Here is an 18,023-nt window from a genome sequence, read left to right as displayed (position 1 = left end):
GCTAGTAAGAGTTTTCCGCTAGGTTGGCGGGCGGAAAATTAGTTTCTGCCCGCCTGCCCAGCAGGAAACAGCCCACAACATTGATGCCGGCTCATAATAGAGCCGGCAGCAATGTTGCGGTTTGTCCGGTGCAGCATCACCCGTCACACTTTTCACTGTCTGCCAAGCTGACAGTGAAAAGCGCAATGGGGCTGGCCATGGGCCCCCTGCACTGCCCATGCCTAGTGCATGAGCAGTGCTGGGGCCCCCATGGGGCCCCCGGCACCCAGTCGCTAAAAGCTTTAACATGACGGTGAAACCACCATGTAAAAGCCAGAAGTAAGGGGACTAGGGCGGATTGAAACCACTGTCACCGACAGGCCATCGGCCAGTGAAAAAGTGTCGGTGCCAGTGGTCCGAATGGGTCACTTTCACCACAGTCATAATGTGGAGGCCGGCCCACCACATTGGCGACAGTCCGACAGCCATCGCGAGTCTGGCAGTCCTAGGACTGCCAGACTTATAATGAGAGGCTGAATCTTTCTTTCCCTCAAGGGTGGGAGCACAAGACGCTGAGAATGCGGGCATTCTTTTTCATTGAAGAGTGGCACAAACTGGTCCCTTACGAACCTCCTGAGCAGGGGGTTTCGGGAGTAACGCCAGACAGGAAGAGAATGTAGAATGTGATCATGTTTTGATCAGCCAACCGTAAGTCCTATGAATTTTGGACTCAGATGAGGTCTGAGATACAGAAAATAAGATCAAGAATGCGCCCTACTCCCTCCAACTGGATGGACGCAGAGACCAACTGATACAGACCAAAGTTTTCACTTGAATCTTAACAATGCTTAGCTTCTTTGGCCACAGGTCTCCCATCTAAGAATGTAAAAACCACCATGCAGCAATGTCTCAGGGAATTACAAACATTTAGTAGGAACAATGTCAGGTGGAAAGAAATAAAATATTAAATGTTATCTATGTAACAAAAAAAACAATAACGGTAGTAAATGGCAAATAATCGCACTTCCAATGGAGTATTAAGGACCTTGGTAAGTCCGGCCACTACGTATGTGAGCTCCTAGTGATGTGCAAATTTGAAGTCAAATTACGAAATTCCAATAAATGACTTTCTGGAACACCAAGAAGGATACTGAGCACTTTTTTCCGCAGCTGCTGCATATAAGCTTTTACCTGTACTTTTGGCAATCTACACAGTGTTTGTGAGTGCTGTGGTCACTGCTGTTCATTGAATGTTATCTATTCAAAGGACTGTATGGAGTCAGCGGAAAAGACAGAGATGTTAATAGATTTTTCATATATCACTGTAATACCGCCACAGTCATTGAGGTAAGTCTTTCCGAAGTATGTTGTACCCAGGTGGGAGGGCATGAATGTCCCTTTATCCTTGTTTGCGTTAAAAACAATTGAACATGTTGGTAGTCTAAAATAGCATCACAGATTTCTTGAACAGGCATTGCCAGCAAACAGGTGTTGAGTTCTACACAGACTAAGTGACTTGTATATTAGTTATGAGCTGTTTTTGAAGACACACTGGTGACGATTGAAGGAAAGGCTCACAGTATCATCCATCTACTTTCAGGAGAAAGACAGGATTTGCTTCCACTACTGGGGACTGTTTGACGGCCATGCAGGTCCCGGTGCTGCCATCATGGCTTCTAAACTTCTTCACCTTCAGATTTGTGAACAGCTGAGGGACATCATTGATATTCTGCAGAACACCTCAATGCCTCCTCCAATCTGCCTCAGCAGTGAGCTAAAGACGCAAGCAGTACAGCAGGTGGAAGATGCACCCACAGAAGAAGACAGAGTGCTCACAAATGATCCCACCTGTCGATTCCATCAAGAGAAGCAAGTTTCACACCAAAGCCTCATTGTTGGCGCAATAGAAAATGCCTTTAAACAGATGGTAAGTGAGACATTCTGAAATGAAATATACACTTAAAAAAATAAGGAATCCTTTAGGTAACTGCTGTATTATCTTCATCAAACCCTGACACCAAGCAGTCAACTATCTGACTCGAGTGGCAACAGAACATTGATTCAAACACTGCAGTGTAGATGTAGCAATAAGTGTATTAAATGAAACAGGTGAAATTATACACAAATGTAGCTTACTACGAGAAAGAGTTATAATATTATAAGAAGTATGTTTTACCATGATGTGTGTGCTTTGTGAAAGTTAATGCTGATGCTGCACATAGTGATGTGTGGGAGAGAGTTATCAACCAGAAAATCTAGAACTGCCACTTGAACATCAGTTGGAGAAAGGATCTCTTTACGCCTTGTTGGGGATGTGTTTCCTTAAGGCTTGAAGTGCAAGTGGAACCAGAAATAAGTGTAAGTGTAATCAATAAAGGAACATGTCTTTTCTCCATCCCTTGTGTGGCTGACTAACCATCAGTGTAAGCTACTGACTCTAGAGTTTGGAACTCTGCGTGCAGTCTTTGGTGGTAAGTGTGAACAGTTAGAAGGAGACGTGGTGGGTTATCTGAAGAGTACACAGTGCAACAGTAAAGTGAAGATCTTTATGAGCACAGTGCCAGGCACCCAGGCACCTCAACTGGTATGCTGCAATTGCCAATGCTGTCATTTATGAAAGCAACTGGTCACAGAACCCAATTATCTTAGTATATTGCAACGAAAAGATAATATTTAGGCAATATTATCGAAGGCCGAGAGCAACTCCCGTTAGTTACAGAGGTGAAGTAAAAGAGCTCGAGAAGAAGACAAGGCCCCTTTCCAACCCTAGGCCTCTCTCCACAGCTGTAACTATCTCTGAGTTCCATTCCCTTTGGACAATGCAGCTGATGTTAGTCATAACCTTAAAACTTGGGGTGCAATTCACAAAACCATTTGTTAGAAAGTGTGTTTTTTCAAGGCTGTATACATTGGAAGGTAACTTAAAGCATAACTGTTCCATTTTTCTTTATGGTGATATGGCTATAGCATATTTTGTTTTTGAAATTCATTGAAGTTGTTAGAAATGGAGTCTTTGCTTGGCAGTCAGGTTACACCCTGTCTAAGCAAGTATCCTCACTCTAGTCAGGGCAAAGGAGAAACACGCCTGGTTAACCCCCACTCACCCCCTTGGTAGCTTGGCCCGAGCAGAAAGGCTTAACACAGAAGCAATGTGTAAAGTATTTGTACCAACATACACAGTAACACAGTGAAAACACTACAAAATGGACACCACACCAGTTTAGAAAAATAGGCAATATTTATCTAAATCAAATAGTACCAAAAAACATCAAAAATCCAACATACACAAGTCAAGATATTAATTTTCAAAAGAATAAGAGTCTTACTCCATAGAATGGAAACATTGATTTTACACAAAGTACCTGGTTTGTGTAACAAATAAAGGCCCACGGGCAAGCGTATGTTGGAAAAGCCAGCGATGCCTCGATCCCTTACTCTCAAGTGAGGCCGTGCGCCGTTTCTTCTTCGATCGGGTAGGAGATGTGTCATTTTCTTCCTCGCAGAGAGCAATGTGTCAATTTCCAGACGGGGCACCTTGGATCCGTGAAGGTTCACAGTGACTTTGACGCCCAGCAACGATGGGTGGGAAATTCAGTCTCACAGTGATAGAAAACCTCGCTGCGTGGGGTTTGCGTCGTTATCAGCAGCTGCAATTGGGTGTTGCATTGTTTCTCCAGCTGCGATGCATCAATCTCCTAGCCGTGATGCAGGTGGAGTGTTGATCTTTGCCGTGAAGTGGGTGGGGCATCATTTTTCAGCCTTGTTACAGGTGGTGCGTCAAAAATGTCCCTGTACAGTGTTCTGTGCGTGGATTTCAGTCCTTGTTCTGCCAACTTCACCTTTCAAGGGTCTAGGGCCTGCATAGGGCACCACTTGACAGGGTAGGTGTCTCAGCAGAGAGTCCAGGTGCTGGCAGAGGAAGTCTTTGATGGCCCTGAGACTTCAAAACAGGAGGCAAGCTCAGCTCAAGCCCTTGGAGATTCTTCTCATGCAGGAATTCACAACAAAGTCCAGTCTTTGTCCCCTTTCACAGGAAGAAGCAGGAACTGCAGGATAGCCCAACAAAGCACAGTCACAAGCAAGGGCAGCACTTCTCTTCAGCTCTTCTCCTTGGCAGAGGTTCCTCTTAAATCCAGAAGTGATCTTGAAGAAATTTAAACTGTGGGGCTTTGGGTCCAATATTTGTACTCCTTTCTGCCTTTGAAGTAGGCAAACTTCAAAGGAAAGTCTATGTTGTTTACATGGTCCTGCCTTACCCAGGCCAGGGCCCAGACACACACCAGGGGGTTGGAGACTGCATTGTGAGAGGGCAGACATAGCACATTCAGGTGTAAGTGACCACTCCTTCCTCCACTCTAGCTCAGATGGCTCATCAGAAAATGCAGGCTACACCCCAGCTACCTTTGTGTCACTGTCTGGAGGAGATTCACAAACGGCCCAACTGTCAGTCTGACCCAGACAGGAAATCCACAAACAGGCAGAGTCACAGGATGGTTTAAGCAAGAAAATGCCTACTTTCTAAAAGTTTCACTTTCAAACTAACAAACTAAAAACCAACTTCACTAACAGGTGTATTTTTAACTAGTGAGTTCAGCAACACCAAACTCCATATTTCTATCTGCTCTCAAAGGGAATCTGCACTTTAAGGATATTTAAAGGCAGCCCCCATGTTAACCTATGAGAGAGATGGGCCTTGCAACAGTGAAAACTGAATTTGGCAGTATTTCACTGTTAGGACATGTAAAACACATAAGTACATGTCCCACCTTTAACATACACTGCACCCTGCCCATGGGGCTATCTAGGGCCTAGCTTAGGGGTGCCTTACATGTTTGAAAAGTGAAGGTGGATACACTTGCCAGGTCGATTTGGCAGTGCAAAGCCGCACACAGAGATCATGTGCACCATGTGCAAAATGATGAATCCTGGTGGCCTTTGTATAACCATCATTTGGAGAAAATAATTTTATTTCAGGATTTCTTGTGGCATGTGCGAGAAAGACAAAAATCAGAATACAATTATATTCAACATCAGTGTCACCAAAGATCTATGATGTGTACGTGAAAAAGTATTCAACAGCCGCCACAGCCATTATAGTTGGTTGATTCCATTGTGTTCTAATGTACACAGAGTTCTAATAAAGACCTAGAGTGCTACCGCTCCATAGTCTGTAGTTTAAACAAATGTGAGGCACACGTGAGTGCCATAATGTTGGAATAGGATGTGCTGATTTTAAAAACATTTTTATGGAATGGACTGCAGTATATAACTAAAATTAGGTGTTTAATTGTACTGTTTAAGATGTCGCAAAAGGTAAGCGAACGTATAACATTTTAGTCATTTATGGAATATTAAATTTAAAGGGCTAAATTGTTTGGGATCACCACCAACATTCAGCATCCCTTTTCCACATCTGTTTCCTCAGACTACCCTTCCTCTCTATTGCTTAATATCGCTATAATTTTAATGTAGTAACATTTTGGAAGACAAAATAAGCTTTTAGTCTTCCAATTTAATACACTCTATTGCATTTCTTTAGAGATGTAGAAATAAGTTTACTAACAGATTTCCTATTTAAAATTAATAGTTTTGAACTCAAATAGGTAGTCATACCCTTTGAAATAGTAGTGATTCATGTATTTATTTTTTTCTTTTCAATTTGCCTAGTTCCTTTTCCAATACTTTTCTTTTGTATCTCTCTGCATGAAAGTGAGCCAGCTTCTAAATCATAGGTTTTGTGAGTACAATGTGTGGCGATGATAAGACTATGTGAAAAAATATATTTGTTATATATCCAAAAAGGTCTATGGGGGTCATTACGAGTTTGGTGGACTCTCCCCACCGGTCCTATTAAAAGTTTGCCACTAGGTTGGTGGGCAGAACCCACTGGTTCCCCTGCCAGCCTAGCGGGAAACAGGCTACAGCATTGTCACAGGCTCTTAATCGATCCGGCGGAAATGCTGTAGCCCGCAGGGTGCTCCAGCACCTTCGCAATGTCCACTGTCTGCGATGGTGCTGGGTAGGGGGCACCTGGACTGCCAAGTGCATGGGCAGTTCCCTTGTGGCCCCCTGAACCTGTTCTCCTCCAGCCTTTTTTAATGGCAGTAATGAAAAGGCTTGTGGAGAACGAGGTCATAATCCCCAGAACAGTGCTGCTTGCCACGCTGTCCTGGGGGATTAGGATCTTCACCATCCCCAGCATCCAAGACTCTGGTGGAGCTGGCATCGGACTGCCAGGGTTTTAATGTGGCGGTCGGACCGCTGCATTAGCGGCGGACTAGAAAGCCACCGCATAATGAGGGCATAGTGTTTACCTTATAAATAACTACATTCAAAATTATTTAGTTAAAACTTATTTTAAAATAAGTAACATTCTTGGTTAGTTAATCATGCAGCAGACTATTTTGCGGAATTGCTGGACTAGATAAAAAATACATTTAACTCTGGATTTCTATAACCCAGCACCAGCACATATGGAAAATAATTCTACTAGTTTTTTAGACAAATGAATAAGCTCCAATCTTTGGCTCGCTCTTTCTGTAGTATTTTTTACCTGTTCAAGTGCTGTCTGCATTTTATTTATCTCACGCTCTGGTATTATTTGATACCTCACAGTAAAATACTGACTGCATATATTTCTGCCTACGCAAAATCATTAAACATTGCATTTTCTCTGGTGGTTAAACGCAAAACATTTTTATAGTTAGAAAATTGGAAGGGCATGGCTAGTGGTTTACATAGAACCACTATCTAATCTGAAGGATAGTCATGCAAAGACAGGCTGCAAACAATAAATAAGCAATTATTCCCATTCATGCTTATTTGAACAGCAACGCATTACATTAAAAAAAACCTAAACATTGCTGTGCATTATAAAGTGTGAAACATTTTTCAGAGCCATGCCATACTTTACTTATATAAGAAAAATACACTCAAATATGAAGAATGTTTTCGGGAATTCTTTATTTCTCAAACTTGAAGACATGAGAAACTTTTTCATGTACCTATTAAGCCCCGCCCCACAGGAAATTGAAGGATTCTAAAGTTGCCTTGGCCAGCAGCGTATCTCCTAATGCTGGCACAGTCTTTGAGTTAAGCTACTGTTGTATGCCTCGGAATGTTTACTTTTGCCCTGTTCGATAACTCTCTCTTTCCATAGCAGCTTCTTGTACGTATTCCAAACTGCTAATTTAGGTGCCGGAATTACCTCGTGCTCTCCAGCTGCACTTCTGTGACAGCCATCTTGATTGTGGAATAAAGCTTGGTGTAATTATCCACCATCTTGTGTGCTTCATTCATACTACACATTTGGCGAAGAGTTGCTCTCTCCAGTAAGTTCACCAGGGTCATTTTCTACTCTGAAGCCATCTGGTATTTACACTGTGGTCTTTCGTTGCTTCAAGTTTGGTAAATCATGGCTACAACGGAAGTAGTGGAGCATCAAAGGATAAAGGAGATGCTTTATATAACGAAAGAGAAGCGGTTTGATGTGAGAAGACACCCGTGTCAGGTTTTGTCGAGCATTCTAACATAATGCTTCTTTAATTCTCAGCGGTGTGCTTCTCAACTTGTTAAACCTAGTGTGATCCTACAAGCCTAATACATTCCTGTCGTTCAATACCACATAAACGTTAGTGTAACTTCTACCCAGATCAAACAGTGATTTATCCATGAACAACCCAACCATGAAAATGTCAGATTATCTGAAAGCCTTTGGACTAGCATCCGATGTGGGTTTTCAGAAGGAATTGGTATAAGTGAACCAGAACCTATCAACCTGATTATTCCCAATGCTTATTACACTTTTTGGCATGTGAACTTTGACACTATCATTCACTTCTGTCTTCCCATCTAAAGTTAATACCAAATTGCTAACACGCCTAGGGGCATATTTAACAGCCCCTAGCGTCACAGGACCGTCACTTTTCATGACACTCTGGTGGCGCTATGCCCTGTGCCATATTTACTAGGTGATGTTAAACCACTTTTTGTGGCTTAACGCCACCTTGTAAATACGACCCCTTTGTAAACAAGCAGCGCTTTGTTTGGAAGGGGCATAGTGTGGGTGTGCCACAGCAACACCCATTACATTTTGAAGCTGCCCCAGATTTATGAGATTTTGTAAACCTGAGGCAGCGCCAAAATCTAACGCCACCCCATGGGTGGCGGTAGAGTGGCACAATGAGGAGAAATGCTTTCATTTCTCCTTGTTTTTTGCTCTTTCTCTGTGTGCTGCATTTTGAAGCACACATAGAAACAGCAAATGGCCATTTAATATTGTTTTTGTGCAGGAAAGTCCACAACGACGCCATCCTTGCACTACGGTGCAAGGGTGGCTGCTTTGGCGCATGTCAGCAAATTTAGTGCCAGTGCCGGGGGAAACACAGGGGTGCGCCATATTCAATTAAATACGGCACATCCCTGTGTTGTGAAAATGACAGTGCGCGATGCTGCCAAATTTGCCTCAGCTCCGTGCACAGTCATTTTCCATTAAATCTGTCCCTCAGTGTATCCATGTCAGTTCATATATTGCTCACCTTAACTACACTCTGGCATACACTGGAAAAAAAATATATTTTCTCAACCAACAGGATGTTTCTCAGTTCAGGGTTCAATGTGTCACTTGAAACAACTTTAGCTCCACTCTTGTGATAACACACCTTCTCATTGACATTTATTTATTCACAATTCTATAAATGCTATGGTGACAGGATGCCATGCTGTTCGTGTTAGAACGCAAAACTAACAAAACAAATAAATATAGAATTCTGTATGATTCCCTGTTTTGCACAAAAAAGAGCTTTCTGATATCTTGGACGTTCACAGTGAATCCTAGAAAAGGAATCCAAAATATGCATTGCTGTATGAATATGTGATGTTAAGTCAGTCATCTATTTCATCTGCTTTTTCTCACCCCTTTACGTTTTGGTTGTACGTTAATACTTTGTTGCAGTGTTGTGACAGTACAAGTGAATACCATTTATCATGGCTGGAGAAAGGCTGGCTTCTTTCATTCAGTTCCTAGGGAGTAATTTAAAGAAACACCTGGCCCTGGCATCAGCGGAGCGTCACTTTTTGTGATGTTCTGGTGGTGCTGTGCACCACATTTACAAGGCGGCGCTAAACCACCTTTTGTGGCTTGATGCCACCTTGTCAATATGGGCCCATTGGATGTAGATTTCTGCATCAGAGGGGTGTGCAATAGGTGTTTCCACCACAACACCCATTGCTTTTGACACTGCCCCAGAATTACAAGAAGGCGTAACACTAAGGCAGCGTCAAAAGCTAATGCCACCCCATGGGTGGCGTTAGCATGACACATGCAGAGGAATACTTTTACTCCTCCTTGTTTTTGCTTTTTGTTTGTGTGCTGCATTCTGTACAATGTTGATTGTAAAACAGGAGTCTTAAAAATCCAGCAGAAGAAAACCTTTGGTGAGCCAACAGGTTGGAGATTGTATCAAAAGATGTCCTTTCTTCCTGCCTGCTACTGGGTTCTCAAATGGAAAGACGGGGGCTGGGCTAGTTGTGCTCCGAAATGGATGCATTGGCTTGGAGCTGTGGCATACCTCCTCAATCCCATGGCCCTGGATGCAGCTGGAGGCTGTATCAAGAAGGCTTCATGGGACAACTGGAGGGCCTTCATGGCTTGCTGCTGTTGACCCCTTTAGGTGCCTCCCACTCAAAATAATTCAGAGATGTGTAATTCCCCTGGGAGCCCGTGAATTTACCAAGATGGCACTGGTCACACTCTTGGCCCTGTAGTGAGAGCTCGGGCCCGAGTTGGGTCTCCTGTGAGAGGATACTCCTGAAGCCTTAATCACTAGGTATGGGGCTACGTTGTGACAACAGAGGAACCGTGGATTACCAAGCTAGGACTGTCATATATTTTTGTGTATGGGGACTCCACATTCATAAAGATACTAGAATAGCAAGTAATTGTAAACTTACACAAAAGTGTAATGTTACCTTAGTGAATCAGGCCCAGAGTATTTGTAGGTAGCTATATAGAGTGAACCCAGGTAAAGATCAATGGAGTATTGTGCACTGTAGCTTCTATAAACAAATCTGTCCACCTGATGTGCAGTGAGACCCCAGAGTGCCAAAGGGAGAGTTCTATTGCCCTGTTCAGTCTTCCAAAAATGAAAGAACCCACCCTGTCTGCATAACACTCCTGACTGGTTACTCAGGTGCATGCTCATCTCTTGATTTCTACCACGTTCTGCCTGGCTTCTCAGAGAAGTGAAGGCCAGGTAGCTAATCACAAACAGCAGTGATGTCTGCAGCTGTAGATGACGACTGACTCCTCTGAGTGGGCACTGTGACTACCCACATTTGTACATTTTCATTATAACCTCTTTTTTAGATTCAACGCACAATGCATGGGGAAATTCTGCATACATTATACAAAAAGAAGGAACTAAGGATTGATCTGAAGATTTACTTTGCAATTCACTGAAAGAGAGAGATAAGCAAGTGTCACTGTGGGAATGGAGTTTATCTCCTATGTGAGAAAGTCATCCTTTTAGCCCTGTTGACCCCAATTGTTTCTGACTGATACTGGTGATTACGGACTCTGACTGTGTCCTGGCCTCTGCTAACCAGACCCAGGGCCAGTGCTCTGATTAAAAAGGTATATGATAATTAGGTATAATTACAATTGTTAATGACAGACTCCTGTAAGTCCCTAGTATATAATAAGGCAAGTGGGATTCAAACTATGTATAAGTCCCTAGTATATAATAGGGCAGGGAGGTTTAGAGGCCCAGTAGATTTCCTGCACTGAAATGTGCACTGCTGTGTTGCCGACTGTCACCTTTAAAGCTTTGCAGACTGTCTTTAAAAGTAAAATCTATGCCAATTCAACTTTTGTATTAAAGGTACTGCCAAAGTGATAATCTACCTTTTATATGTGTCATCCCTAGGGTCTCCCCTACATGCCCCAGCTATAATCAGGGACATTATAAAATATGTTTTATGTGCCTTGGGAAGGGAAACACTGCCCATTTCAGTTTTCTCCATTGGTGATGCCTAGCTCCATAGGCTAATATTGGAATATTTTTATTTACATATAAATATTGCTAGGAGGGAGTTAGAACTCTCATTCAAGGAATCATAAATATTACAGAAAAGAAGCAATAAGGCTTTCTTTTCCGTGAGCCAAAATTCAGTCTTCTAGTCGGCTCCCCTGATTGGTCAGCCTTAACAGGATTAGCCCGACTCCTTTGATGCGGTGATAAGAGGCCTTCATAGAGCCGAGGTTATCTGGTGGGGGGAGCTCTGCAGCTGCAAAGCACAGGCCAGAACAGGGGCTGGGTAAATCAGAGTGGACTTCAAAGAGAACAAGACAGAAAGGAATGCCAGCCAGACCTACCACTTACCCTGTACCCAGATGGCAGGCCAAGGAATGGAATGTGCGGATGGCCTGGAGGGGGAGTGCTAATGGAAATGAGCCACACCTACAGGTTGGTTTAGCTAGGACCTACTTTGCTGGAGAGGAATCCTCCATCTTGGATTTTTAAAGTGCAGTGCTTTGTGGGACAAGAATATGCACACTTTAGAGGAAGGTGTCATGCTTTGGGACGGCACTCGGAATTTCATTGGACAGTGGTACCCCCCTGCTTGTCCCACAAGACCACTGAATAAATATGCAAGAGCAGCATAGCAACTCAGATCTGCTGCCTGAAACTACAAGGAGAAGAAAGACTGCCCTGCTGGAACCCTGGTTTGCACCCAAAGGAATGCTCTCTGAAGGACTGCTCCTGCTGCATACTGGGATCTTCAGTCATGACGTCTTTGCCTTGCTTCTAAAAGCACAGGTTAACAGAGCTTTCCTGCACCATCCCCTCCAAGAAGTTCCAAACCTGGAGTGTGTCCAGTTGACTTTTAAGGCTCTGGCCAGGTGCATTGTGGGAATTGTGGTCCAAACTTACAATGACTATCTCAGAGCTTCTAGTCCCTTGGATTTGTGTTTTGGGCACTTTGAACCCCTCCAGGGGAACTTCTGAAAGACGTTCCAGATGTTTGGAGAGGTTTGGAGCAAACAAGCTCATTAATTAAGGTGACCTACCCATCGACAAGAGTCAAGCTGGCGTCGCCAAACTGTGACCCGGCCTGAATTTCAGGTTCGTCCTGCTGAACTTCTAGAGCTTTTCCCTGTTGATGAAACCTCCAGGCTTTGACCGGGGCCCGTGAAAAAGCAAACCAATGATGTTGCATTGTATCCCAGCCTGATGAGGAGCCTCACCTGACAACGAGAGAAAAAGCTCCTGAAAAACGACTAGGTCCAAAGGTAAAACTTTGACTGAGGCCTCCTGCTCAGCGTATCTGAGAAGGGCTCCATAATGGTCAGCCTCAAATTGTGACTTGGTCCCGGTCTTGCGTGACAAGATGTCCCCGGTGGGCGCTATTGGTTTTTAGGCACTAGACAGCACATTTTTGTATTTAGTCTTTAAAAATGCATCTCACTGGTTTCCAATATTTGATTTTTGTAATTTTTTTTATTTTTAAGATAAAAATATTTCCTAATTTTATAAACTGGTGTGGGATTTTTACAGTGCTGTGTCTTACTAATTTTTATTTACTGTATTGGTGTTTTTAAATGCTTTACATACCTGTCTCCTAAGTTAAGCCTGCCTGCTCACAGCCAGCTACCAAGGGTTGAGCCAGAGACGGATGTATTAACACCTTGACTGGACCTTATGTTGGGGTGGTGGCATTATTGCTAATGGTAGGTCCAAGCGTATCCCAACTAATAAACCAGTCTCAGTACTTTTGACATTGTTCTCAAGAGTAAATGAAGAGAAGGTATCTGCATACATGAATAAGGTTAAACTGGGTTCACCCCTAGATCCAGCCCCACCACACATTTTGGTCAAAGGGTGGGAAGTGCTACTCTTGACTCAGGTGTAGCCCATACGAAATGGAAGCATGCAGTGATCAGGCCTTTTTTATGAAAACCCTACTTAGATCTATCCATCCTTGGCAATTTGTGACCTATTTCTTTCCTGCGCGCTATGGGGAAGCTTCTTGGAAAACATGTGAAGCAAACACTGTTGCATCTTCTCAGAAATAACCATTACCTACATCCCACTCAAATGGGTTTCCAAGCACAATAAAGCACCGAGCCAGCCCTCTTAGTGCTGATAGAGGAGCTTAAATATCTACTTGATCAGGGAGGTGCTGCTGCACTCATACTACTATGTTTAAGTGCTGATTTGACACAGTAGATTACAGTTTGACACAGTTGATTCTGATTGAGAGACTGAAGAAGGTCAGAGTGGAAGATAAGTCACTGCATTCGCTGACTTCCTTTATAAAGGATAGACCTTTACAATTATAGAGAATTCCTGTTTCATGGGGTACCAGCGGGCTCTGCTTTCAGTCCTCGCACTTTTTAATATTTACGTACGCCCTCTGGCAGACATCATCCAGAAGTTTGGGTTATCCATTATATCCTATGTGGATGATACACAACTGGTTGCCTCTCTCACTGATAGTCAGAAGCCAGAACGTTACCAACTTGCCCCTGCCTCGAAAAAGGTGCCAGCTGGATGGCATACTGCTGCCTAAAATTGAATGAAGATAAGACAGAACTAATGATCATAGGAAATAACTCAGTTCCGCCTACAGGGATTGGCTGGCCAGAGTGTCTGGGCAACCCCTTGAGCCCCTAATTCTCTTGTCAAGAATCTGGGAATGTGGTTGGACAAAGCCCTAGTCATGGATGCCCAAGCAAAAAAGCTTGGGCAGCAAACCAGAGCTTGGCTTGCTGCCACCTGCTTTGGACTACTAAGGACCATTCATAAGATCTTGAATCTCATTTCGGAGGACTCTAGAAGAACTGTGATTCAATCCCCGGTGTTATCCCAATTGAATTATGCCAATTCCCTTTTCCGCTGGTCATCGAAATTTGTGACAAAAAAGCTAGAGGTAGTTCAAAATGCTTCTGCCAGAATCCTCCTTAACATTCCCAGATGTGATACAGTGAAAGATCACATGAGAACACTACACTGGCTACCCATAGAAGCCAGAATCAAATTTAACTCACTTTGTCTGGCACACAGAGCAATGAACTATGAGGGTCCACTGAAGATCAGAGATCTTATCTCCCCACGCCTTCCAACTAGATCTCTTCGATCCTCTTAGGGTCGTCATTTGACCATTTCAAAGAGTCAGATGAGGAGGAAGATCTTTTGCGTATTTGGCTTCCAAACTTTGAAACTCAGTGCCCCTTGAATTTCAGCATTTGGACGAGGAACCAACATTCAGGAAGATGGTCAAAGCCTGGCTTTTTCCACAATAAACTTAGGAATATCACTTCAGCATTGCTCTGCTGTATAACCTACCCTCTCTCACCTAGCACTGGGAAGCCCCAGGGTAGCCATGCACTCTACAAAGTCTTCAAACATAAGCATAAACTTAAAACCCAGCCTCCAACATCCTGTCTTTTTTATTGACTATTTGTGCTGGTAGAAACAAAAGGTGTTATAGAGAGAGGACTTTAAGGTATGCATTTCTTGAGATAGCTACATGACTCATGTAATTAGCTGATCATAACGTCCAGCAATTGATCACATGGAAGCACTTACCATTAAGTAACTTTAAAAGATGCAGATAATTTAGTACTGTAAAAGATTTCTAAGAACCTGCAAAGCTGTTGGAAATACTTTTACTCATATAAATGCAGGAACACTAAGGTGCACATTATGACATTAACAGTGACTGTTAAAGTGACGGTAATAACGCCACCACGCTGGCGGTAAATACCACCAAATTATGACCATGGCAGTGATCCCTCCCATGAACAGTCAATGTACCACACCAACCGCCAGGGCATTAACATTACTGACCACGGCGGTAGCCATCAACAGCCAGGTGGAAGACAAGGTACCGCCCACCATATTATGACACAGCAAACCGCCACGATTTCTGGGGCGGTACCAACACCATCAAAAGCCTGGCAGAAACAGAACACAGAAGACGAAAGACTCACCATCAGAGACACAGAGAAGATCAACGCCGCCATGGAACCGGAACTTCAAGTCTTCCCGATGCTCATCTATGCCATGCTCCCCCTGGAACACCAATGCCAACGAAGATGACAATGGTTAGTACAGCCGCCTAGCACACAATGGAGGGAGGGAGGAAATGGAGAGTGACACACACACGCACAACACACACCATTCACACAAACACCATACACGCAACCAGCTGCAGAGTCAAACCAATGTCACAGGACCCACTTCAGAATAATGCAAAGACAACATATAGGTATAAATGTTATTGTAATTTGATGCCAACAGCTACCATATTATCCATGTGATAAAAGAAATTGGAGTAAGTGTTCAGAAAGGGCCAATGGCCTGTCCAAAGTACAAAAGGCTCACATGGCCACAGAGCACAGTCCAAGCCCCAACTTGTTCTCTGACAATATCCACACTACACTGTGCAGGGGCATCATGTTGAAAAAGGGCAGACACATCAAGGGAAGGGGGGTGGGTGGCACCTCGGCTGAAGTGGGGAACTTGCCTACTGGTTCTGGGGTGGGCTGTATGCCCATTTACCTTTGCTGGGGAGTGCAAGGTCACAGTCTCTGAGGTGGGGAACTTGCCCACTGGTTCTAGAGGGGGCTCCATGACCATTTTTCCTTTGCTGGGGAGTGCAAGGTCACAGTCCCTGAGGTGGGGAACTTGCCCACTGGTTGTGGACGGGGCTCCATGCCCTTTTGCCTTTGCTGGGAAGTGCAAGTTCACAGTCCCTGAGGTGGGGAACCTGCCCACTGGTTCTGGAAGGGGGTTCATGCCTATTTTCCTTTGCTAGGGAGTGCAAGGTCACAGAACCTGAGGTGGGGAACTTGCCCACTGGTTCTGGCAGGGGCTCCATGCCCATTTTCCTTTGCTGGGGAGTGCAAGGGCACAGTCCCTGAGGTGGGGAACTTGCCCACTGGTTCTGGATGGGCTCCATGCCCTTTTTCCTTTGCTGGGAAGAGCAAGGTCACAGTCTCTGAGGTGGGGAACTTGCCCACTAATTCTGGAGGGGATCCTTGTACAATAGTCCCTGGAGGGTGGGCTACATGCCCTCTGCAGGAGGTGAGGGCTGCTGTGTCCCAGTTGGAGGTGAGGGCTGCTGTGTCCCAGCTGGAGGTGAGGGCCCCCTGCCCACTGCTGTTGGAGGTATAACCCTGCCAGCCTTTGCTGGAGGTGAGGGCTCCTTGCCCACTGCTGTTGGAGGTGTAAGCCTGCCAGCCTCTGCTGGAGGTGAGGGCTCCTTGCCCACTGCTGTTGGAGGGGGCCTCTTGCCTCTCTTAGTTGGTGGAGTGGGAACCTTCCCTTTCCTGGGTGGTGGAGTGGGATACTTCCCTTTTTTGGGTAGTGAAGTTGGATCCCTTCCTTTTCTGGGTGGTGGAGTGGCATCCTTCCCTTTCTTGGGTGGTGGAGTGGGATCCTTCCCTTTCTTGAGTGGTGGAGTGGGATCCTTCCCTCTCTTGGGTGGTGGAGGGGAATCCCTCACTTTCTTGCCTCCACGACTAGAAGGTGCCTCCACTGTCCCAGTGGACTGTTTGGCTGAGGTGCTGGGCTGGGTCATTTGGACACTGCTCTTACAGGCAGGACGGGGGGAGGGAAGAGGTCAAGTTGTACAAGGAAAAGCTTCTTAGAGACGGTGGGGCGGGGTGAGGGAGGAGGGATGGGAGTGGAGGATGAGGGAGTGGTTGTTGGAGGTGTACGTTTGCTGGACTTCGGTGTCTCTTAGAAGGGGGGGAGACAGGGTGGGAGAGGACACAGGGGACGCGTGGATGGATGTTGTGGAGGTGTCTGCAAGTGAGGTGTGTGTGCTGCTTGGTATGGTGACGGTGGTGGTGGCTGTTGATGCAGTGCATGCAGCTGTGAGTGCGGATGTGACTGTGAATGAGGAGGAGGGGGAGACACTGGAGGCAGTGGATGTTGTTGTGTGCACAACTGTCTGTTGTTTGTGTGAGTGCTTGTGGCCTGAAGGGTGCTGCCTGTGTTTGTCTGTACCACTCTTGTGTGATGTTTTGTGTGCATGCTTGTCTGTATGTGTGTATGGGATGGGTTGGGGGTTGAGGAGACTGGGACTGGGAAGTGATAGTTGGAGGGGGGCGGTAGGAACAGGGACAATGGCTGCCATCAGAGAGGAGGCCAGAGCCTGAAACGATCTCTGTTGGGCCACCAATCCACCATGGATGACCTCCAGGAATCCACTGCATTGGTGCATCTGGGATACCAGCCCCTGGATGGCATTCACAATGATTGACTACCCTACAGAGATTGATCTCAGGAGGTCAATGGCCTCCTCACTGAGGGCAGCAGAGCTGACTGGGGCAGGGCCTGAGGTTCCTCGTGCAATGGAGATGCCCACCCTACTGGGTGAGTGGGCACGGGCAACTAAGGTAAGGAGCTACTGGGAGGACAGTGCTGGTACAGGGGTGGTGGCTTTACCTGTAGCTGTGGTGGTCCCATAGGTGTCCGCCCACTCTACCACAGAGCTTTAACCAGAGGAGGAATCAGAGTCAGTGTTGTCACCTCCTGTCTCCGCCATGGTGCTCCCCTTGCCCTTTGTCCCACTGGTTCCCTCAGTGTCAGTGGACTCTACCTTCTGGGTCCTGTGGGATGCAGCTCCCTCTGTCGCCGGTACCCCTGCTCCTAAGCCAGATGATGCTAATGGACACATGTACAGGATGACAGAAGACGAAAGGGGGGGAGAGAGAAAGGGAGCACTGGGTCAATTACAACACCAACACCACAGATGGCATACACATTACCGTCACACATAGGGATCAGGATTGAGTACCATGCATCGCACTGGCATTCCATTGGCTAGGTACACAACAAGATGAGAGACAAACATTGCCAACTGCACCCCTCCTGGGACCCCCTAAGCCCTGCCCGACATGGAATGCAACATAGCTAGGTTACCAGATTATGCAATACACCCATTACCCGTGAGCTGGATCACGCTGCAATGTCTCACCTGGCATTAAGGGGCATTCTCTAGCTGACACCCACAACCAGGATCCCATGCCA

The 18,023-nt window shown here is 45.3% G+C and overlaps 1 protein-coding gene across 1 annotated transcript in view; it reads left to right on the top strand.

Annotated features, from left to right (window-relative positions):
- Nucleotides 1-18,023, top strand: part of LOC138299948 (protein phosphatase 1H-like) — a 246,907-nt gene that overhangs the window by 157,658 nt on the left and 71,226 nt on the right. The window contains exon 3 of the mRNA XM_069238676.1: nucleotides 1,580-1,906. Within this exon, the coding sequence (XP_069094777.1) occupies nucleotides 1,580-1,906 (327 nt within the window). The remainder of the gene's footprint in view (nucleotides 1-1,579; nucleotides 1,907-18,023) is intronic.

Source organism: Pleurodeles waltl, chromosome 6, assembly GCF_031143425.1.
Source record: "Pleurodeles waltl isolate 20211129_DDA chromosome 6, aPleWal1.hap1.20221129, whole genome shotgun sequence".
NCBI classification, from domain to species: domain Eukaryota; kingdom Metazoa; phylum Chordata; class Amphibia; order Caudata; family Salamandridae; genus Pleurodeles; species Pleurodeles waltl.
This window is presented reverse-complemented; position numbering and strand designations above follow the sequence as displayed.